We start from the raw sequence: 24,178 nt of genomic DNA, 5'->3' as shown, positions 1-24,178 counted from the left end.
ACATCGACCCTGCACACGCACAGTCCGTACACCGACCCTGGCACACGCACAGTCCGTAAACAGTCCTTACATAGACCCTGGCATGCGCACAGTCCTTACACCGACCCTGGCACACGCACAGTCCTTACACCGACCCTGGCACACGCACAGCTCTTACACGGACCGTACACCGACCCTGGCGTGCACAGTCCGTACACCGACCCTGGCACACGCACAGCCCTTAAACAAACCGTACAGCGACTCTGGCACACGCGCAGTCAGACCGTACGCCAACCCTGGCACGCACACAAAACCGTACACCAACCCTGGCGCACGCGCAGTCCGTATACCGACCCTGGCACACACGCAGACCATACACCGACCCTGGCACACACGCAGTCCGTACACTGACCCTGGCGCGCACAGATCTTGCACCTATAACATAAACGTAACAATGTTGAACTTAGACCTTTCCGGTACATGTGGCTACTGAGACTTTGCTACAGGAGAAAAAATAGCCCGTCTGTCTCCTAGCTGGGAACGTTTTCTGTACTTCCTTCCTGCCTTCCTTCCCTTCCCTTCCCTCGACAAAGATCCTTCATAATATCTGGGTGAAGGGGATATTATTCTTGCATAGGCCAAAGAAGATTTGGTTCATGGACCTCCTACCTCAACGTTTGGCTAAACCTTGACAATCTTATACACATTGGATCTACTACAAAGTATTTACAACACCGAGACAGGCCATTCGGCCCAAGCCGGTGTTTATGCTCCACATGAGCCCACCCTCATCTTCTCACCCCATCAGCATAACCTCCTCTTCCTTTCTCCCTCGTGTTTATCCAGCTTCCCCTTCAATGCATCAACTCAACTACTCCCTGTGGTTGCGACTTTCACATTCTCACCACATTCTCTGAAAGGCCATTATCGAGTCACCCCTCGGCCTTCTCTTTTCCAGAGAAAAAAGCCCCCTCCTGTTCACTCTCTTGTGATGAGTATAACCTCTCTGTTCTGGTACCATTCTAGTGTTTGCACCTCCTCCAGTTGTCTCTGACAAAGGGCCAGATACAGCACAGCAATCAATGAAAGGTTTCCCTTTGATCATCAGTAGCAATGGGACTTTAAAAAAAATGTGTTCATGGGCCAGCATTTATTACCCATCCCTAATTGCCCTTGAGTGTCTCGCTGGGCCATTTCAGAGGGCAGTTAAGAGTCAACCACATTACTGTGGGTCTGGAGTCACGTGTAGGCCAGACCGGGTAAGGGTGGCAGATTTCCTTCCCTAAAGGGCATTAGTGAACCAGATGGGTTTTTACAACAATCCAGTGGTTTCATGGTCACCATTATTTTTGTTTTCAGATTTATTTAATTAACTGAATTTAAATTCCCCAACTGATGTGGTGGGATTTGAACTTGTCACTGGATCATTAGACCTCTGGATTACTGGCCCAGTAATCTAACCACTGTGTTACTGTTCCCTGCACACTGTGAAGAGACTTAAAGCTTCAAATGCTAAATGAAAGACATTAGCTGCAAGGCTGTACTTGGAACCAAAGCAGGTGCAATAGCTCTGCAATGTGTGCCAATAGTCCATGCAGTTTCTGCAAGTTCATTCAGGATTCATGTTGGTAATGCCTCTGCCCCTTGGTGGGATTGGCCGTTGGAGACCTTGTGTCCTGTGAAAGGCAGGGGGATTATCTGCAGGGCTCTGGGGAAAGAGTGGGGCAGCGGAACAATTGGATAGCTGACCTGAGCAGGCATAGGCACGATGGGCCGAATGGCCACCCACTGTGCTGTACCATTCTGTGCTCCAGCTCACCTTCAATTCATTCTTTTGACTTATTTTGGGGATTTGAATCTTGCTCTGTACAAGCTGCTGCCTCCCTCACTAAGTGGATTGAAATGTTTTCCAGTCATGTCTGCGAACCAAAAGTGTCTCTCTAATCTGCCTTGCGTGACTTCCTCCGCGTGATATGAACTGTTATGGTCAGTTTGCATCTTTGACACTTTTTTTGAAGTTACTTGTGACAATTCTCTGAACTCCATAGTTTATTTCATGTTGCAATTTTGTCAATTTTATCTCTGAACATGATCCAAATTTTCTTGCAATTTTCTGTGATTTGGTCATGTGGTTTTTCTGTTGAACAAAAGCATCTTTTATGAACTCTAATAATTAATCTTTACATTTGATAAATTGTATAAGCACTTCAGCTTCAGAAAGACCTAGTAATCTGCACTTTCATCCGTCCGATATTTTCCAGCCTTTTCCCATAAACGACATCCCACTCAATGTGACACAAATGAAGTTTTATTTGTCCAGTCTGGCTTGATGACTGACCCGTGAAATCCAGCCACAATACGTAAGGAGCATAAAAGCCAACTATAGTCAGCATTTTTCACCAAACTTAATTCAATCGTTTAGTTTGGGAGGGGTTGAGCTGCTTTTGAACAAAATACTGCTTCTGTGATTTGTTTGATTTTATGTAGGACAACTAGGTATTATGAATGGGGTCAACAGTTATTCAAGTCTCAAGTCCCAGTATCTGTTCTTGAGGATATTTAAGGTTCTGTAACTGTTAATATCTTTAAGTTGGTTTGAACATAAGAATTAGTAACAGGAATAGGCCATACACCCACTTGAGCCTGCTCCGCCATTTAATAAGATCACGGCTGATCTCCGACCTCAACTCCACTTTCCCACCCAATCCCCCATCCCTCGATTCCACTGGAGTCGAAAAATCTATCGATCTTCGCCTTTGGAATTCTCGAGATACTTTAAGCCAGTATCGAAGTGTCAGCTTTGGCTTAGCAGTAGCACTCTTGTCTCTTAGAAGGTTGTGAGTTCAAGCACACAATATTGGCTGACACATCTCATCAAGATGAGATGTTAATCACGAGGCCCCATCTGCCCCATCGGGCATAACACAAAAATCTCACGGTGCTATTCGAAAACTAGCATGGACGTTCTCCTGGTGTCCTTCCCAATGTTTATCCCTCAATTACCACCACCAAAAATAAACGAGCTGGTCATTCTTCTTAACATAACATAAGAAATAGGAGCAGGAGTAGGCCAAACGCCCCTCGAGCCTGCTCCACCATTTAATACGATCATGGCTGATCCGATCATGGACTTTGCTCCACTTCCTCGCCCGCTCCCTATAACCCCTTATCCCCTTATCATTTAAGAAACTGTCTATTTCTGTCTTAAATTTATTCAATGTCCCAGCTTCCACAGCTCTCTGAGGCAACGAATTCCACAGATCTACAACCCTCTGAGAGAAGAAATTTCTCCTCATCTCAGTTTTAAATGGGTGACCCCTTATTCGAAGACCATGCCCTCTAGTTCTAGTCTCCCCCATCAGTGGAAACATCCTCTCTGCATCTACCTTGTCAAGCCCCCTCATAATCTTACACGTTTCGATAAGATCACCTCTCATTCTTCTGAATTCCAAGAGTAGAGGCCCAACTTACTCAACCTTTCCTCATACGTCAACCCCCTCATCCCCGGAATCAACCTAGTGAACCTTCTCTGAACTGCCTCCAAAGTAAGTATATCCTTTCGTAAATATGGAAACCAAAACTGCACGCAGTATTCCAGGTGTGTATAGCTGTAGCAAGACTTCCCTGCTTTTATACTCCATCCCCTTTGCAATGAAGGTCAACATTCCATTGGCCTTCCTGATCACTTGCTGTACCTGCATACTACCCTCTTGTGTTTCATGCGCAAGTACCCCCAGGTCCCGCTGTACTGCAGCACTTTGCAATCTTTCTCCATTTAAATAATAACTTCTTGCTGTTTGGGGAGCTTGCTGTGCGCAAACTGGCTGTGGCATTTACCTACAGTGACTACACTTCAAAAGTAACTCCCTGGCTTGCTATAAATACAAGTTCTTCATCCACTTATACAGTGGGAGAAATACAAGAACAAAGAAACATTGTGTTTGTAAAAATATTGTACAGGTCTATCTTAGTATTGGATTGTGACCTTTTATTCTTGCATTATTAGTATTCTAACTCACACTGAGTCCTGCTCACCCATCACCCCCTGTGCTCGCTGCCTCGTGTCCTAACTCACACCGAGTCCCACTCACCCATCACCCCCTGTGCTCACTGCCCCGTGTCCCAACTTGCACCGAGTCCTGCTCACCCATTACCCCTGTGCTCGCTGCCCCGTGTCCTAACTCGCATCCAGTCCCACTCACCCATTACCCCTGTGCTCGCTGCCCCGTGTCCTAACTCACACCGAGTCCCACTCACCCATCACCCCCTGTGCTCAGTGCCCCGTGTCCTAACTCACACCGAGTCCCACTCACCCATCACCCCCTGTGCTCAGTGCCCCGTGTCCTAACTCGCACCGTGTCCCTCTCATCCATCACCCCCTGTGCTCAGTGCCCCGTGTCCTAACTCACACCGAGTCCCACTCACCCATCACCCCCTGTGCTCAGTGCCCCGTGTCCTAACTCACACTGAGTCCCACTCACCCATCACCCCCTGTGCGCGCTGACCCCGTTCCTAACTCGCATCCAGTCCCACTCGCCCATCACCCCCTGTGCTCAGTGCCCCGTGTCCTAACTCTCACCCAGTCCCACTCACCCATCACCCCTGTGCTCGCTTACCCCGTGTCCTAACTCACACCCAGTCCCACTCACCCATCACCCTCTGTGCTCGCTTACCCCGTGTCCTAACTCACACCCAGTCCCACTCACCCATCATCCTCTGTGCTCGCTTACCCCGTGTCCTAACTCACACCCAGTCCCACTCACCCATCACCCTCTGTGCTCGCTTACCCCGTGTCCTAACTCTCACCCAGTCCCGCTCACCCATCACCCCTGTGCTCGCTTACCCCGTGTCCTAACTCTCACCCAGTCCCGCTCACCCATCACCCCTGTGCTCGCTTACCCCGTGTCCTAACTCTCACCCAGTCCCACTCACCCATCACCTCTGTGCTCGCTTACCCCGTGTCCTAACTCACACCCAGTCCCGCTCACCCATCACCCCCTGTGCTCAGTGCCCCGTGTCCTAACTCTCACCCAGTCCCACTCACCCATCACCTCTGTGCTCGCTTACCCCGTGTCCTAACTCTCACCCAGTCCCACTCACCCATCACCTCTGTGCTCGCTTACCCCGTGTCCTAACTCACACCGAGTCCTGCTCACCCATCACCCCTGTGCTTTCTGACCTACATTGGCTCCCGGTTAATCAACGACTCGATTTCAAAATTCTTAGCCTTATTTACAAATCACTCCATGACCTTGCCCCTCCCTATCTCTGTAATCTCTTTCAGCCCCACAACCTCACAAGATGTCTGCGCTCCTCAAATTCTGGCCTCTTGAACATCCCTCATTATAACTGCTCAACCATCGGTGGACGTGTCTTCAGCTGCCTGGGCCCCAACTCTGGAACTCCCTCCCTAAACATCTCCGCCTCTCTACCTCTCTTTCTTCCTTTTAAGACGTTCCTTAAAACCTACCCCTTTAACCAAGCTTTTTGTTCACCTGCCTTAGAAACATAGAAAGAAACATAGAAATTTACAGCGCAGAAGGAGGCCATTTTGGCCCATCGTGTCCGCGCCGGCCGATAAAGAACCTCACAGCTCTTGTCAGCAGCCCTGAAGGTTACATATAAACCTATGAATAATGACGGAAAGGCAAAGAGCACCCAGCCCAACCAGTCCGTCTCACACAACTGTGATACCCCATGTATCGCAACATCTACACTCCACCCCACTCGGAGCCATGTGATCTCCTGGCAGAGGCAAAAAAACAGATAAAAACCCAGGCCAATTGGGAGAAAAAATCTGGGAAAATTCCTCTCCAACCCATCCAGGCGATCGAAACTAGTCCAGGAGATCACCCTGGCCGTATTCGATTCCCTGCAGTACGTACCATCGTATCTGCGCCAGCCAACAAGAGGTTATCCAGTCTAATCCCACTTACCAGCTCTAGGTCCATAACCCTGCAGGTTATGGCACTTCAAGTGCCCAGCCAAGCACCTTTTAAATGTGGTGAGGGTTTCTGCATCCACCACCCTTCCAGGCAGTGAGTTCCAGACCCCCACAACCCTCTGCATGAAGAAGCTTCCCCTCAAATCCCCTCTGAACCTTCCACCAACCACCTTAAACCTATGCCCCCTCATAATTGGCCCCTCCACCTAGGGAAATAGGCCCTTACTATCCACTATATCCCGACCCCTCAAAATTTTATACACCTCAATGAGGTCTCCCCTCAGCCTCATCTGTTCCAATGAGAACAAACCCAAGTTCCCAATGTTGGGGAAGTCCAGAACCAGGGGTCACAGTCTAAGGATAAGGGGTAAGCCATTTAGGACCGAGATGAGGAGAAACTTCTTCACCCAGAGAGTGGTGAACCTGTGGAATTCTCTACCACAGAAAGTTGTTGAGGCCAATTCACTAAATATATTCAAAAAGGAGTTAGATGTAGTCCTTACTACTAGGGGGATCAAGGGGTATGGTGAGAAAGCAGGAATGGGGTACTGAGGTTGCATGTTCAGCCATGAACTCATTGAATGGCGGTGCAGGCTCGAAGGGCCGAATGGCGTACTCCTGCACCTATTTTCTATGTTTCTATCCAATCTGTCCTCATAGCTAAGATTCTCCATTCCAGGATCCTCGTAAATCTCCTCTGCACCCTCTCTAGTGCAATCATGTCCTTCCTATAATACGGCAACCAGAACTGCACTTAGTATTCTAGCTGTGGCCTAACCAGTGTATTATACAATTTAAGCATAACCTCCCTGCTCTTGTATTCTATGCCTCAGCCAATAAAGGCAAGCATTCTGTATGCCGCCTTAACCACCTTATCCACCTGGCCTGCTACTTTCAGGGATTTGTGGACAAGCACTGCAAGGCAAAAAAGAGTTCTGTGGACAAGCACTGCAAGGTCCCTTTGTTCATCTACACGTCTAAGTGGCCTACCGCTTAATGTGTATACCCTTTCCTTATTAGCCCTACCAAAATGCATTACCTCACACTTCTCTGAATTTAATTCCATTTGCCACTGCTCTGCCCACCTGACCAGTAGATTGATATCCTCCTGCAGTCCATGACTTTCCTTTTCATTATTAACCACACAGCCAATTTTAGTGTCATCTGCAAACTTCTTAATCATACTCCCTATATTCAAATCTAGATTATTGATGTATACCACAAAAAGCAAGGGACCCAGTACTGAGCCCTGCAGAACCCCACTGGAAACATCCTTCCAGTCAGAAAACGTCCATCAACCATTACCCTTTGCTTCCTATCTCTGAGCCAATTTTGGATCCAACTTGCCACTTTGCCCTGGATCCCATGGGCTTTTACCCTCGTGACCAGTCTACCATGTGGGACCTTATCAAAAGCTTTGCTAAAGTCCATATATACTGCATCATATGCACTACCCTCATCAACCTTCCTAGTTACCTCCTCGAAAAATTCAATCAAGTTAGTCAAGCATGATCGTGCTGACTGTCCCTGATTAACCCTTGCCTTTCTAAATGTAGATTTATCTTATCCTTCAGAATTTTTTCCAATAATTTTCCCACCACTGAGGTTAGGCTGACAGGGCTGTAATTACTCAGCCTATCTCTTTCTCCCTTCTTAAACAAGGGTACCACATTAGCAGTCCTCCAGTCCTCCGGCACCATGCCCAGATCCAAAGAAAACTGGAAAATAATGGTCAAGGCCTCTGCTATTCCTCTCTTGCTTCGCTCAACAGCCTGATGCTTTTCAATCGGGCCTGGGGACTTATCCACTTTCAAAGCTGCTAAACCCCTTAATACTTCCTCTCTCACTATGTCTGTTTCGTCCAGAATATCACACTCCTCCTCGATAGCAGTATCTTCATTGCCCCTTTCCTTTGTGAAAACAGATGCAAAGTATTCGTTAAGAAGCATACGCACATCTTCTGCCTCCACACACAATTACCCTCATGGTCTCTAATAGGCCCTACCCTTTCTTCAGTTATCCTCTTGCTCTTAATATATTTATAAAACATCTTTGGGTTTTCCTTGATTTTAGTATCCTACAATTTTTCATGCTCTCTTAGCATTCCTAATATCCTTTTTAATTTCACCTCTGAACTTCCTGTATTCCTCCAAAGATTTAGCCGTTGTTATATGACATAAGCTTCCCTTTTTACTTTATCCTCCCCTGTAATAGACATTCAGGGGCCTCTAGAATTATTATTCTCACCCTTTTTCTTTAAGGGCACATGTTTGGCCTGAGCCCTCCAGATCTCCTCCTTGAATGCCTCCCACTGTTCCGACACTGATTTACCCACAAGTAGCTGTTTCCAGTCCATTGTGGCTAAATCAATCCCTAACTTATCAAAGTTAGCTTTTCCCCAATTTGGGACTTTTATTCCTTGTCTATCCTTGTCCTTATCCATAACTACCTTGAATGTGACTGAATTATGGTCACTGGCACCCAAGTGCTCTCCCACTGATACCCCTTCCACCTGTCCAGCTTCATTCCCCAAAACTAAATCCGGAACAGCCCCCTCCTGTGTTGAGCCTGTTACATACTGATTAAAAAAAGTTCTCTTGAATGCATTTTGGGAATTCCACACCCTCTATACTATTCACACTATGTTTGTCCCAATCAATATTCGAATAGTTGAAATCCCCTACTCTTATTGCCCTATGGATTTTGGACTTCACAGAAGTTTGCCTACATACTTGCTCTTTTATCTCCCTCCCATTGTTTGGGGGTCTATAATACACACCCAACAGTGTGATCGCCCCTTTTTTATTTTTCACTTCGACCCATATGGCCTCATTTGATCCCTCTAACATATCATCCCTCCTCACAGCTGTAATAGTTTCTTTAATAAATATCGTGACCTCCCATTCCCCCTTTTGTACACCTCTCCCCCCCCCCCACCCCCCACCCCGTTCTATCTCAAAATTCTGTAATCAGGAATATTGAGTTGCCAAACCTGCTCCTCTTTCAGCCATGCCTCTGTAATGGCTATAATGTTGTCTTCCCAAGTGTCTACCTGTGCTCTCAGCTCATCTGCCTTATTTGCTATACTCCTTTCATTGAAGTATAAATCATTTAGCACAGCTACTTACTAACCCTTGTTTCCTCTGTCTTACAGATTCACTTTCCACATTCTTGCTTTGCAATTTCAGCTTTACTTCCTTCCCTATTGAATTTGTTCTCAGGTTCCCATCCCCCTGCCAAGCTAGTTTAAACTCTCCCCAACAGCACTAGCAAAACTCCCCGCAAGGATATTGGTCCCGGCGCTGTTGAAGTGCAACCCGGATGATTTGTACAGGTCCTATCTCCCCCAGAAGCGGTCCCAATGCCTCAGGAATTTAAAGCCCGCCCTCCCTCCTGTGCCAACTCTCCAGCCACGTGTTCATCCTCTCTATCCTTCTATTCCTGTACTCATTAGCACATGGCACTGGTAGTAACTCGGAGATTACTAACTTTGCGGTCCAACCCTTTAATGTTTCCCCTAGCTCCCTAAACTCTGCCTGCAGGAACTCATCCCTTTTTCTACTTACATCATTGGTCCCAATATGGACCACAACCTCTAGCTGTTTACCCTCTCCCCCCAGAATGTCCTGCATCCGCTCTGTGACATCCTTGACCCTGACACTAGGGAGGCACCATACCATCCTGGAGTTATGTCCATGGCTACAGAAACACCTGTCTATTCCCCTAACTATTGAATCCCCTACCACTATAGCTCTTTTATTCTTTGTCCCTGCCCCCTGTGCAGCTGAGCCACCCATGGTGCCTTGGACTTGGCTCTGGCTGCACTCCCCAGAGACACCATCGCCCCCCACCGGTACTCAGAAGAGAATATCGGTTGGAAAGTGAGATGGACTCGGCCTTAATTTCTTCTTCTGTGGCTCGGTGTCAAATTTATCGGTTTTGTCTGTAACACTGTTGTGAAGCACCTTGAGACGTTTTACTACGTTAAAGGCGCTATATAAATACAAGTTCTTGTTCTCATTTTGAGTAGCCACACAGAAAGATTTCCACATGTGTGCTTGGGTCAGTGTCACGCATTCATATCTTTCACCTTTTCTAAAATATTTTAAACTTAAAATGGCGGTTTGATGCTTTATTGCTCTTCGAAGACACAGCAGAAATTGTGTGTGTTTTTCAGATAATTTCAGTAATGAAAAATTATTAGTGGAAAAGTTCTGTTCTGTCCATGTCCTCCTGGGACATGTTAGCAAAAGCTTAGTTAGATGTCCAGGCTCTCAAAGGTGGGAACTGGGACTAATCTATAAGTGATCTAAAATACAGATACTGATTTAAAGAAAATACTAGAGTAGGAAGGTTAAGAAAGACCCCAAAATGTTACTACCACATAGTAAATATTCTTAATGCCAGAGAGTTGAAAAATATCTCTTGTCTCCCACCTCCTGTGGGATGATAGAAATAGCCTGTCTGCATGTGTACCAAACCTCCCAATGACAAGACCATACCTAAATCCCACAGTACTGTTAGAATCGCAGAATGATACAGTACAGAAGGCGGCCATTCGGCTCATCGTGCCCGTGCCGGCCTGCTCTTTGTTAGAGCGATGAAGCATCTCCTAGAGATTGGAACCATAAAACCCTTCAATATAAAACTGGTCAACTGTTTAAAATCAAATAATTAATAGATAATCAATTCCTCATCTGACCCTTTCACTAAGTTTTTTGGGGAGCTTTTCTCTTTCTCTCCCCCCCCGCCCCCCCCTCCAAGGTCTTCTCATCGTTTATTGAGTTTTTTAGTTCACACAGTTCTTCACGTTGTGTGAATTGAAAACTCTTTCTTTTGGGGCATTCAAGTGGAGTCCAGTTGCAGCTGCATTTTGAACGGTAGTATCATTAGATGGAAAAGTGTCTTAATTGTATTTCACTAGCCTTTATAGAACCTGATTTAATGAGCAAATAAATGTTGAGTTTGTCGATTTCTAACGCTCTTTTATTTTATTTAGGAAAAGGCTAAACATAAGAGATGCCCTTTCACACCCGTGGATAATGGTAAGTCTTAACGTCCATGTAGAGATGAGCTGCATTTCTTGTTGCAGTGTGTGTGTGCTATTATTGACTGCCTGCGCACTACCCTGCATGCACTGAAGCAATCGCTGTGATCTTCGTCATTACATTCCACGAGTTGCATAAAATATTGCTTTCCCCTGAAGCTTTTTACACTTGACTGTTATATAAATGTCGTTTTCTTTCACTTTTATTAACTGGCCTTCGTTTTGTCTAATATGTTTCAAGCATTGCTTTGAGTTGGGGATCTGTTTCAAACAGTATTCAAGTTTAGGGGTGAAAATCAAGTTAATATCTGCAGCAAACAAATAGCGTTATAACACATGGGGCATTAGCGTGAGTGGTTTGAGTTTAGTTCAGTCCTGCTTTGCAGTCTTAATATGCCGTCGTTAATTTAAGCTGTCCATAATCTGGAAGCTAACTAGAATTCCAATCCAAGCCTGCATTGAACACAAACTAACAGTACCAGTTTGCACGTACAGTAAGTAGAGAGTGCTGTTTGAAATGTTACCTTGGAGTGCTGGAACTGGACTTGTGCACTGTGTGCTGCCTACCCAACTTGCTCCCAATAATCTGTGACTGTTCTGTCTGATCCACTGAAGTCCCATCAAAAGAAAGAACGGAAAGCCAAGGAGAGCAAGAAACAGGAACGCAGGCAGCTGAAGACCAAGCGGCTGAAAGAATATACCATCAAATCTCACTCCAGCATGCCGCCCAATAACACCTATGTTAACTTTGAAAGATTTGCCAAGGTGGTGGAGGATCTCTCCGTGATGGAGGCGACCTTCAGTGGGCTGACTTCAGCACACGATTCTCTTCAGGAAGATATCGATGTGTTGATTTCAATTTATAACGAAAAGGAATCCTGGTACAAGGAAGAAAATGAAAGTATCCGGCACGATCTTTCCCAGATCAGATATGAATATCGTAAAGCTGAATCCAGGAAGAAGCAACTCCAAGATGATATAAAAGGGGTGAATAGCACACTGAACACGGTGGATGCAAAGTATGCTGAACTAAAATCCCAGTTCGAGTCTCTGAATCAGGAGATCGCTGCTGAACTGAAGTGGGTCCAGGAAGTCATTGGCTCCTTTCAGGAGGAGCACATCGACGGAGGATGTATGAATGGAAACTTTGCTTCTGTCTTCAACAAAGATCTGAATGAAACGTTGAAGGATCTGTTAAACGGAACATGCAATGGAGAACTTCTCACCAGCCTAAATGTATCGGAGTCCAGTCGCTATAGTTAGACCGGAGCTCTGACGGTGCATTTGATGTTGCCTTGAGCATTTTCCTCCGTCTGTCCCACAGAAAGATAACTGTTTGGGGCAAATGTATTTGTATTTCACAAAAAAACCTACTTTATTTAAATTCAAAAAGCAAGTATTTGATGGCCAAAGTTGATAAAATAAACACAAATAGTTATCTATAAAACTGGTTTACAAATAAAAACCAGAACACCTTCAACTTTTGTGACGTACTTTTTTCAGTGTTGATTTTTATCAAATTGAAAGAAGCACACTTTAAAAAAAAAAAAAAAAATTATTATTAACAGAAATGTGTATGGGTGAGTTCAGCCGTCTCACATTCCTAACGGAGATTATACTCCGAGATCAAGGGTTGGAGAATCGGTGTTCCACTGTTGGGAGCCTAATACAATCCATTCACCCTTTAACCGTGGCTCCCACTGGGAATGCTGAATTTGCCCAATAATTAAAAGTGCTGTACAACTTTAATGTTTCACCATCTTGTAATTATATATATATATATGTATCTGTTTTTGTTGTCATATGGAAGATTTAGATGTGAATTGCACACTGTGAAAAATGAGAGCTGTCAATTCAATACTGAGATCTGTGTCTCCGGATGGCAAGAATTGGGTGGTTAGGATATTGGTCATATATATGAGGTGAAAGGAAGATGCCCCGAATTAGTTCACAAGAGAGCAACCATCTGTGGCACAAAACCAATTCAATCAACCAATCTAATTCAAGGTCTGTGCTGTGTTTGCGATTGCGATTACAGACCTAATTGCAGCGACTAGTTGATTGTAATGGTTGCCACGTTCTTTAACCTGACCAGATGTCAAGGTTTAACTGGAGAGGGGGTTGACCTCTTGAGTTGGCTGGGAATGGAAAGCAGAGAATTCCCATCACCAGCCTGGCAAAAATCACTGATGTGAAACTTCTGCTGGAAATCAAACTTCATGGCAAGCCTCAGACAGGTAGTTTGATGCCTTTTTGAAACATGAAATAATTCATTATAAAACCCTGGGGGGGAATTGCATCCAATAGAGGTCACGGTGACTTCCAACTGATTGCAATCTCTCCATGCCCCGGAGCATAAATGGGCTTTGGGCAATTGGACAGGGAGCTGATGTTTAATAGGGATTGAGATTCGGATGGTGCCAGAATTGAAGGACATTACTGACTACTTCATCCTTGATACAATCTTGGGCACAAAGTTGGTAAATTACTGTGAATTATGCTTATAGTATAAATGCTAAACATGTTCATCAAATTCTCCTCCATGCTATTGTAATGGAGATGTTAACTCATACAGAATAAATGAGTTAAAATAGCGGAGGGAAGACTTTTCACATCCAAGTGCTGGAATGGTAACACTGGCTCACAGTAAATGGCAGGCTTCGTTAATCTCGATCGTAACTATGGCACCGCTTCCAATGGAAATCACTGAATGGTTGAAGGACGCTGCGATTTACGCCTCTCCCAGAGTTAAATTCCGCAATGGTGGTATCTTCAGAGTAACTCTGAAGTTGCATGCTTAGTTTTTCAAACATCAAATATTTGTGATTTGCCTTTTGTGCCCTGGGGCTGGGACCGCTTCACCCTGTGAGCATGTGTTCTATGCCTTCACTGCCGTGTACACCAGTTTCAATATAGATTCACCCTTGGCTTTCACAACCCTTCACTGTGGCTATACCAAGTGAGCGGCTTTTAAAAAGAAGAGGCCTAAGTGAGTAGTAAAGACCAGAGGTGGAGAAAGAGAGACTTGCATTGCTATAGTGAGCTCAGGGCCTCCCAAACACTTTACAACCAATGAAGTACTTTTGAAGTGTAGTCACTGTTGTAATGTAATGCAAGTACATTGTATTAACTGTTCAACATTCTCCTGGGGTGTCTAAGAATGACTTCTTGGTGTTCTGGGTTCCAGAAAGGGCTTTGCCTTTCTAAACAGTATCATTTCAGAAATTAATCCTGGCATTTACTCAACTTTTACAAGGATTGGCATTGACCCAGGGAGCAAATGACTGAATCACTGGAAGCTGTCAGCTAGGCTTGAAGGTAGAAATGCAAGCTTATAGTGTTTTGTAGTTTATGGGAGACCGTTTGTGAAAACATTTGTTCTTTGTGGTAGTCGGGATTTACTTTGATTAGTGGCGGAACGACATTCCACGGTAGGAGCAGTCGGCACGATATTGGGATCGGTAGCAGCTGTTTGGGTGCTACGGGTGCTGTTTGGTTGCCAAAATGGCATCCGACGTGCGCACGTACACTTTGCGAAACCCGCCAGACGCCATATTGGTGGTGAGATGAGTGCGTTCACGCACAGAGTCGGCAGATCATGCGTCAAGTCAGCTTGCAATGGTGATTTAACACCAGCACTGCCATTTCGGAGCTCCACCCTCCAGCCGCCGCCCTCTCCTGAGCTCACAGAGCTGAACATGCGTTCAGCAGCAGGAAGGACTGTCCCCACTAGCGCTGTTTATAGGGACCATCAACCACTTGGTCGTTGCTGGTTGATTTCTGCTGGCTGTTGCTGCATTTATACAAGTGTTTGGTGCTTGCTAGAGTTGTTTCAAGTTGCAGAAGTCTACAGGGAGCCATGTGGCTGAGGCTGAAGGATGTTTTGCTGACTTCAAGGCTTCTGCACAAAGCAGTTGCTGCTAGATGTGGGTGCACGAGTAGGCATTCCCCTTGGAATACAGCGTGCATTGGAGAGCGAGCAGAGGCCACGCAGAGCAAGACAAGCTGCTGGAAGAGGGAGTGGGGGAGAAAGGCTCTCAGCAGGAGATTTAACCAGCCACGGTGTTCAAGGAGCAATTCTACCTGAACCCCAGCGAGGAATGTGACATGTCTGTGCTTCAGTAAGGGTGTCCTCACTAAAATCTGCCCCTGCTGTAGCTGACCCTCGGAGCAGGGCAAGGACCACATTGTCAACGGCTGTGAAGGTCACCGTGGCCATGAACTTTTAATGCCTTCCAGGGTGGAGCTGGAGATATTTGCAACGTCTCGCAGTTTGCTGTTGGGTAAGAGAGATCACTGAGGCTCTCTAGTCAAAGAGAGCTGACTACATTTCATTCCGTCGGCAGAGAGTAGCAGGCAGAGCGGGGTTTGCAGGGTGCCATAGACTGCAAGCACATCGCCTTGCGGTGCCGAGTGTCAAATCTGCGTTATGCCAGAACCGAAAGAGATTCCACTCCCTCATCTGGTGAGCGACTGCAGACAGTGAATCATGCAGGTCAATGCCCGGTATCCGAGCAGCAGTCATGGGAGGACCTTGAGACAATCACTATCATTAGGGAGGTAGTGCTGGACAGGCTAATGGGACTCAAGGTAGACAAGTCCCCTCGTCCTGATGAAATGCATCCCAGGGTATTAAAAGAGATGGCGGAAGTTAAAGCAGATGCATTTGTTATAATCTACCAAAATTCTCTGGACTCTGGGGAGGTACCATTGGATTGGAAAGCAGCTAATGTAACGCCTCTGTTTAAAAAAGGGGGCAGACAAAAGGCAGGTAACTATAGGCCGGTTAGTTTAACATCTGTAGTGGGGAAAATGCTTGAAGCTATCATTAAGGAAGAAATAGCGGGACATCTAGATAGGAATAGTGCAATCAAGCAGACGCAACATGGATTCATGAAGGGGAAATCATGTTTAACTAATTTACTGGAATTCTTTGAGTATATGTCGAGCATGGTGGATAGAGGTGTACCGATGGATGTGGTGTATTTAGATTTCCAAAAGGCATTCGATAAGGTGCCACACAAAAGGTTACTGCAGAAGATAAAGGTACGCGGAGTCAGAGGAAATGGATAGAGAATTGGCTGGTTAACAGAAAGCAGAGAGTCGGGGTAAATGAGTCCTTTTCGAGTTGGAAATCGGTGGTTAGTGGTGTGCCACAGGGATCGGTGCTGGGACCACAACTGTTTACAATATACATAATGACCTGGAAGAGGGGACAGAGTGTAGTGTAACAAAATTTGCAGATGACACAAAGATTAGTGGGAAAGCGGGTTGTGTAGAGGACACAGAGGCTGCAAAGAGATTTGAATAGGTTAAGCGAATGGGCTAAGGTTTGGCAGATGGAATACAATGTTGGAAAGTGTGAGGTCATCCACCTTGGGAAAAATAACAGTAAAAGGGAATATTATTTGAATGGGGAGAAATTACAACATGCAGTGCAGAGGGACCTGGGGGTCCTTGTAAATGAATCCCAAAAAGTTAGTTTGCAGGTGCAGCAGGTAATCAGGAAGGCGAATGGAATGTTGGCCTTCATTGTGAGAGGGATGGAGTACAAAAGCAGGGAGGTCCTGCTGCAACTGTATAGGGTATTGGTGAGGCTGCACCTGGAGTACTGCGTGCAGTTTTGGTCACCTTACTTAAGGAAGGATATACTAGCTTTGGAGGGGGTACAGAGACGATTCACTAGGCTGATTCCAGAGATGAGGGGGTTGCCTTATGATGATAGGTTGAGTAGACTGGGTCTTTACTCATTGGAGTTCAGAAGGATGAGGGGTGATCTTATAGAAACATTTAAAATAATGAAAGGGATCGACAAGAGAGGCAGAGAGGTTGTTTCCACTGGTCGGGGAGACTGGAACTAGGGGGCACAGCCTCAAAATACGGGGGAGCCAATTTAAAACCGAGTTGAGAAAGAATTTCTTCTCCCAGAGGGTTGTGAATCTGTGGAATTCTCTGCCCAAGGAAGCAGGAAGCTCATTGAATGTATTCAAATCACAGATAGATAGATTTTTAACCAATAAGGGAATTAAGGGTTACGGGGAGCGGGCGGGTAAGTGGAGCTGAGTCCACGGCCAGATCAGCCATGATCTTATTGAATGGCGGAGCAGGCTCGAGGGGCTAGATGGCCTACTCCTGTTCCTAATTCTTATGTTCTTATGGTGTCTTCCCCTATGCCACCACGGCAATGGGTGGTTACTGGATGATCAGGGCCATCTATCCACTGACAACATGGCTCATGACTCATGCGTAACCCACGCACGCATGGGTAGCACTCATACAATGAAAGCCATGCTGCCACACAAAATGTGATGGAGCAGACCATCGGTGTGCTGAAGCAACGATTCTGCGGCTTGGACGGACCGGTGTAGAAGAGCCCTGCAGTGCTTGACAGAGCAGGTGTCCAGATTGGTGATGGTCTGCTGCATGCTGCACAACCTCGTCACCATGAGAGCACAGCCCTTGGTACTAACGAGCAGCTCGGGAGCAACAGCAGCAGGAAGAGGAAGGGAGGAGAGACACCCTAGACAATCCCTTTCTGCCCAGACTGTCTGTGAAGAACACATGAGAGCGATACCAGTATCCCCAATTCCGTATCCACCTACAGTCCCATACCTTCCCTTCCCTCTGTCACTGACCCAATGATGGACATCTCTCTCTCCCTCTGCAGCTGACCATCACAGTGGCCACTTGGCCACAATGCAAAATAAACATTCCAAAACCAAGTTATAAATGAAATCATGCCATATTGTGAAGTCAACCAATTACACTTGTGCATTCCTGTAGTGCCTGTCTTCCGTGAGCCTTTGCCTGTCCCAGTGCTCCCCCAGGGGCTGCAGCAAGGCTGCTGGGAAGCTGCTGACTTTCAATTGGGGGGACTGCAGATGTTGCACAATGACATCGAGCAGCTCTGGGCCTAGAAAGCCTGGCTACAGATTGTACCGTCTCGGCCTGGGCGGCAGCAGTGTGAGCTGACTGGCGGGTGGCAGCAAGGGCACTGATGGAGTGGCAGGGATGGGAGGACAAATGGTGTCTTCCTGAGCGAGGACAGCAGGTTCGTGATCCTCGGAGCCTCTGCCACTCCCCCGGGGCAGTTTTACTAATCTGTTGGAGAACAGATTGCTGGACTGCTGAGGCCCTACAAGCCCCTTTGAACATTGTAATCCGCAGCCATGATGGCAGCCCTCAGACATTGGGTGGAAGCTGCTTGTGTTGCAATGGAAGCTGAGACATCGGCCGTCAGACGCTGCATTGTGGTTGGGTCCACAAGTGTGCTAATGGAGTTGGCCACCAGTTCCACGCTGGAAAGGATGGTCTCTGAGCTCTGCACAAAGCCCTGTGCCAAGTTGGTGCCAGACTCCTCCATGCTCTTTGACATTGCACGCAGGCTTGCTGTCATATTTCCCAACGCACCATTTAATTGTGCATACCCTCAGCCTTCCTCTGTAGCCCGCTCCATCAAAATTTTTATCGGAGTCCTCTGGGGCGGGAGCTCGCCCTCACCTCCGATGTGCTGGCACCTGGGCGACCCTGCCTCCCCGTCCTGGCTGTAGGCCTCTCGTGCCCAGTGTCTCACCGCCTGTCGATCCAACCTCCCAGTGATCCTCTGAGCTGTGTGCAGAGTCCGTTTCCCAGCTGGTGTCATGCTGCTGTGCTGCCTTCATCGCTCTCTCGCTGTTCCTCCCCTGCCAAGCCAGGTTGCACCTCTCTAGTATCGGAAAAGGCAACGGGTGAGGTTGTGGTGTGGGAATGGGGGGGGTGGAAAAACTAAGAGGTGACTGCTTGCAGTATCTGCAGATTGCCAGACCGCCCTCTCCCAGCGTGTTGATAAATTGAAACTGTATTGGGAAATACTACAGCTTTGTGGAGCCAATGTGATGTCCATTCTGTGCATGTTGCTTCTGGACTCTAAGTATTGCCGTGTCAGAGTAGAATTTTAAATTGAGGGACCGAGCTCCCGGGTTGGGCTTTGGAGGTGGTGCCGGTGTGAGGGCCAAAATGGGCGGCAATCTATCCGGCCCCTCAGTGAGACACTCTGGATGCAACTAACCCCTGGCTCGTCCTCGCCCGGAGCCTGATGGGAGGGTGTCGAGGCTGGTGAGAGAGTGTAGGAAATCGTTGCCAACCATCAGCGGGAACCATGGAAACGGTGCCCGGGGAAGTTAAGTCAGGCAGATGGGGGGTGGGGTTGGACAGAGAAGACGGAGGTTTCTTTGTTGAGCCAGGAGGAGCATTTCTGCCCCTCGGGGCCACAGGGAACCGTTTAGAAATAGAACCCTTACCTGGGCCGCTTCGGGCCCGAAGCAACTTTCGCTGGAGGCTTGGGGACTGTGCGATTCTCCACATTAAAATGACGCTGCAGTCTGAGTGACATCATTGGACCCCAATATTCCAATACTGCCCCTGCCCCTGCCCGCCTGTTGAGACAGACGGACCTACGCACTCCTCAAGCTGCAGGGGGCGGGGGAGACCCATTGGCTTCTGCCCCGCTGCCATTTTAAGCCCACACCCACACCGATCCTGCCAGGTGGGCTGGGTTATAACCAGGGCTTGAGCCTAAAGGTACAATACCATACAACACACCAGGGCTGAGAAAAATACAGAGAACTCCTTAAATATACTGGGTAAGTGTGTGTTAGAAATAGTTAGCATGATGGAGGCTCTCTTTCTCTATTAAACCTCAGAATGGAGACCAGAGTCCAGTTGTCTACAAGTTGCATGCTGGTTTTTTTCATCACATTTACAGCACAAACAGGCCATTCAGCCCAACCAGTTTATGCCACCAGCCTCCTCCCATCTCACCCCATCAGCATCACCGATTCCCTTCTCCCTCACGCTCTTATCTAGCTTCCCCTTAAATGTATCTCTCCTATTTGCCTCAAGCACTCTGAGTGGTCATAAATTCCACATCACTGAGTAAAAAGGTTTTTCCTGAATTGCCTATTGGATTTATTAGTGACGATCCTATATTAATGAACCCTCGTTGAACCCTCGGTTTTGGCTCCCTGCAATTGGAAACATTTTCTCTACGTCGACCCTTTCAAACCCCTTCATTATTTTTCAGACCTCTATCAGGTCACCCCTCAAGCTTCTCTCTCCTGAAGGAAGAGTCCCGGCCTGTTCAGTCTCACCTGATGGTTTCCTGGACCTGTAAATTAGCCAGGATGCTGAAGCTGTTTCTGGTCTGAATTCGAGTTTTACTTATTTCACTGATACTTTTCAAACTATGCCAACCAGACATGGTTTCAATTTCTGGCAATTATCAAAGAATTTCAGCATAAATATGAATACTTTGTACCCTGAATCTAAATATACATTGTTTAAATCATCAACATATTCCTGGGTGACAGTCAACCTGTTCATGAACAACAAACATCTCCCAACAGTCTGACCTTGAATTTAGTGATTGAATGCACCTCATTCTGAAGCCTTTGACTCTGGAATATACTCTGGTTTTCCTCAATATCCTCAGTTCAGCTCAGCTTCTCGAATTGATCCTGTGGGCCAACAGGGAAATTGTCTTGGCCATGTACAAATATCACGTTGTTCAAGGTCCACCAGAGGTTATTTTATCCAAACGTCTTGCTGTTAATGAATAATGGATTTTAAAAAAAGGTTCTCGGAAAGCTTATTTTAACTACTTGTGTGTTGATTATATATTTATCATGTGGTATCTTGCTGTGTTTTTCCTCTGCTGTGTCTTATCTTTCTTGTAAATAAATCTGATTGTTATTTTTAACCTAAATGTAAAGGTATGATTGTGATATCACCTTCTGGATAGAGAATCCAATATGGGCTATGGTGCAAGATACTACAGTTAAGGGGTAATTGTTGCACATGTGGCATACACAAGGGCACAGTTTTGGTGCAGGGGAATCTCGCTCTGCTTATGGAAGCTGCCTTGTCAGTAAAAGTGTTGGGAGAAAGCACCAATCGTGACACTCCTATTGAGAAACGTCAAAGAGCAAAACACATTGATTCACATCCAATTCCTGGGAGGGGAAAGGCTGGGTCACGTATCACACACCAAATTGTCCTTTCACCTCTGGGACTACCATTTATAACCAGCCAACACAACACTGTAGGGATTACTTATTTGCTGGTTGTGATTTTATGATAGATGGGGTCCATAATGCCCTCAAATGAGCACTAGCTGGGAGCATCACTGCGAGGTATGGAAAAATCGAGGAACTTTAGTTCTGCCTCTGGGATTGCCTGATACTGTTGTTGGCACAGGATGGATAAAGTGGAAACATTCCTGTTTTCCTCAAACTGAGCATAAAATCCCATCAAAAATAGATGTCGGTTCCATTTGCAGGAATTGGACAGTTACAATGCCACTCTGAGTATTTGCTCTCTCAAAGGTGAGCACAGTATCGGAATAGTAATACAATCGTGAAACTGAACACATGGAAATATTGAAAACAAATTATTATAATGCTCAACAGAAATAACTTATTAAAATTAATTTTTTTGTGTGAGAATAATTCAGGAAAAGATATCTGCTTGTTCTGCCTAAAATTAATTGGGAGCTTATTGACTCTCACGGTGAAGTGACTTTATTCAGGGCAATAATGGTGGGTCTCGCTGACATTGTTCAGTGATCGGGGAGGGGGGGGGCTTTATTATGTTCAACCTCAACAGCAACTGTCCTTCGCAGAACCAGAGAAGTCCCGCCTCCCCCCCTCCTCCCCCCCTCCCCCCCTCTCCCCCCTCTCCCCCCTCTTCCCCCCCTCCCCCCCCCCCCACCACCACCCAACTCGAGAAGGTCTCTCTGCCTCCCCTTCCACCCCCCCTCCACCCCCACCCAACTCGAGGGCTCTCGGCCTACCCTCCCCTCTTTCCCCCCCCCCCCCCCACCCCCCAAATCGAGAAGGTCTCTCCACCTAAATGAAGAGAGATTACAAAATGCTGAGGTACAGAGGGACCTGGGGGTCCTTGTACATGAAAACAAAAAGTTAGTGTGCAGGTACAAGTAATCAGGAAGGCAAATGGAACATTGGCCTTTATTGCAAGGAGGATAGAGTATAAAAGCAGAGAAGTCCTGCTACAACTGCACAGGGTATTAGTGAGGCCACACCTGGAGTACTGCGTACAGTTTTGGTCTCCGTATTTAAGGAAGGATATACTTGCATTGGAGGCAGTTCAGAGAAGGTTCACGAGGTTGATTCCGGGGATGAAGGGGTTCTCTTACAAAGAAAGGTTGGGCCCACACTCAGTGGAGTTTAGAAGAATGAGAGGTGATCTTATTGAAACATATAAGATTCTGAGGGAGCTTGACAGGGCAGATGCAGAGAGGATGTTTCCCCTCGTGGGGGAATCTAGAATGAGGGGGCATAGTTTCAGAATAAGGGGTCACCCATTTAAAACGGAGATGAGGAGGAATTTCTTCTGAGGGTCATGAATTTTTGGAATTCTCTGCCCCAGAGAGCTGTGGAGGCTGGGTCATTGAGTATATTTAAGGTGGAGATAGACAGATTTTTGAACGATAAGGGAGTTATGGGTTATGGGGAGTGGGCAGGGAAGTGGAGTTGAGTCCATGATCAGATCAGCCATGATCTTATTGCATGGCAGCGCAGACTCAAGGGGCCAAATGGCCGACTCCTTCTATTTCTTATGTTCTTCTGTTCATGGTTTGGATATGACATCCTCACTTGTACGCTACTAACTTAGCAATGTGGTTCAGCATTCTGTTCATGAAGATTTATGGAAAACCTTGATCACATTACTGGTCCCACATGATCACAGACAGAAGCAAGTGGAGAATGGTCTTTCATTTTAAAAATCTAACTTGAGGGTATACGTTCTAATCGTCAAAACTCCCACACACACTAAAACCTTCTTCTGTCACGTGATCTACTTTTCAGTGGGTTAATGCCGGTATAAAATCTAACACATGGGAATAAGGGTGCTGAGTATTAACTGCTCGGCTCATTAACTTTCCCACAACAATTCCTCCCACTCACTGAAACTGTCGGCAGCAAAAGCTGTCAACTCATCTGCAGGGCCAGCACGCAACAAGGGCAACATCAAAAGATCTTTCAGCCAATCAAGAATGATTGATTGAATGGTGGACTAAGTGATTCATGCCAAAAAGAATCCTGTTTAACCCCTGTAAATGTGCCAGTCTGAAAGCTGTTCAGTATTGTACATCAAAGTTTCGATCCGAACTGTAAAAACAATTCAAGTAAAACTTCATTTCTTCCCCATATTTGTGATGTTTTGCTGGAAGATTGATCTTTGGATAAAGGAATGTAGTCTAGGCAGGTTTGATCGTTCGTGTGTGAACTTTGCTGATTGTAATTTCTGCCTTTACGTAGCAGACATTGTCAGACAGCCCATTGAAAAGCCAGATGGTCCCATGTTTGACAAGCCGAACGATATCCTGACTTCTCTTTCACATACTGATGGACTGCTGTGCAGCTCGAAGAGTTTCTATTTTTATTTCAAAGTGTAGGCATAGGCATAAGGTATCCGCTGTGGCACGTTCTCATCTGAGTCGGAAGGTCGTGGGTTCAACTCCCACTCTTTACAACTTTGGTCCAAAAATGGACAGCCTTTGACCGCGTGTGGCATCAAAGGGCCCTAGTAAAACTGAAGCCAATGGGAATCGGGGAAAACACTCCACTGGTTAGAGCCATACCCAGCAAAGAAAGATGGTTGTGGTTGTTGGAGGTCAATAATCCCAGCCCCAGGACATTGCTGTAGCAGTTCCTCAGGGCAGTGTCCAGGCCCAACGATCTTCAGCTGCTTCATAAGGTCAGAAGTGGGGCTGTTCGCTGATGATTGCACAGTGTTCAGTTCCATTCACAACTCCTCAGGTAATGAAGCAGTCCATGCCCGTATGTAACAAGACCTGGACAACATTCAGGCTTGGGCTGATAAGTGGCAAGTAACATTCGCGCCACAAGTGCCAGGCAATGACCATCTCCAACAAGCGAGAGTCTAACACTGACCCTTGATAATCAACAGGATTACCATCGCCGAATCCCCCACCATCAACATCCTGGGGGTCACCATTGACCAGAAACTTAACTGGACCAGCCACATAAATACCGTGACAACAAGAGCGGGTCAGAGGCTGGGTATTCTGCGGCAAGTGTCTCACCTCCTGACTCCCCAAAGCCTTTCCACCATCTACAAGGCACAAGTCAGGAGTGTGATGGAACACTCTCCACTTGCCAGGATGAGTGCAGCTCCAACAACACTCG

The 24,178-nt window shown here is 46.5% G+C and overlaps 1 protein-coding gene across 2 annotated transcripts in view; it reads left to right on the top strand.

The window, feature by feature from the left end:
• Positions 1–24,178, top strand: part of dapk2b (death-associated protein kinase 2b) — a 187,820-nt gene that overhangs the window by 156,482 nt on the left and 7,160 nt on the right. Inside the window, exons 9-10 of one of the 2 annotated variants that reach the window (XM_070865235.1) lie at positions 10,923–10,968; positions 11,586–12,450. In XM_070865235.1, coding sequence (XP_070721336.1) covers positions 10,923–10,968; positions 11,586–12,233 — 694 coding nt within the window. In that variant the 3' untranslated portion in view covers positions 12,234–12,450. Of the gene's footprint in view, positions 1–10,922; positions 10,969–11,585; positions 12,451–24,178 lie in introns of those variants that run through there. The other variant, XM_070865236.1, reaches the window with a different exon arrangement.

Source organism: Pristiophorus japonicus, chromosome 21 (assembly GCF_044704955.1).
Source record: "Pristiophorus japonicus isolate sPriJap1 chromosome 21, sPriJap1.hap1, whole genome shotgun sequence".
Taxonomy (NCBI): domain Eukaryota; kingdom Metazoa; phylum Chordata; class Chondrichthyes; family Pristiophoridae; genus Pristiophorus; species Pristiophorus japonicus.
Note: the sequence above shows the minus strand (reverse complement) of the source record. Positions and strands in the feature narration are given on the sequence as shown.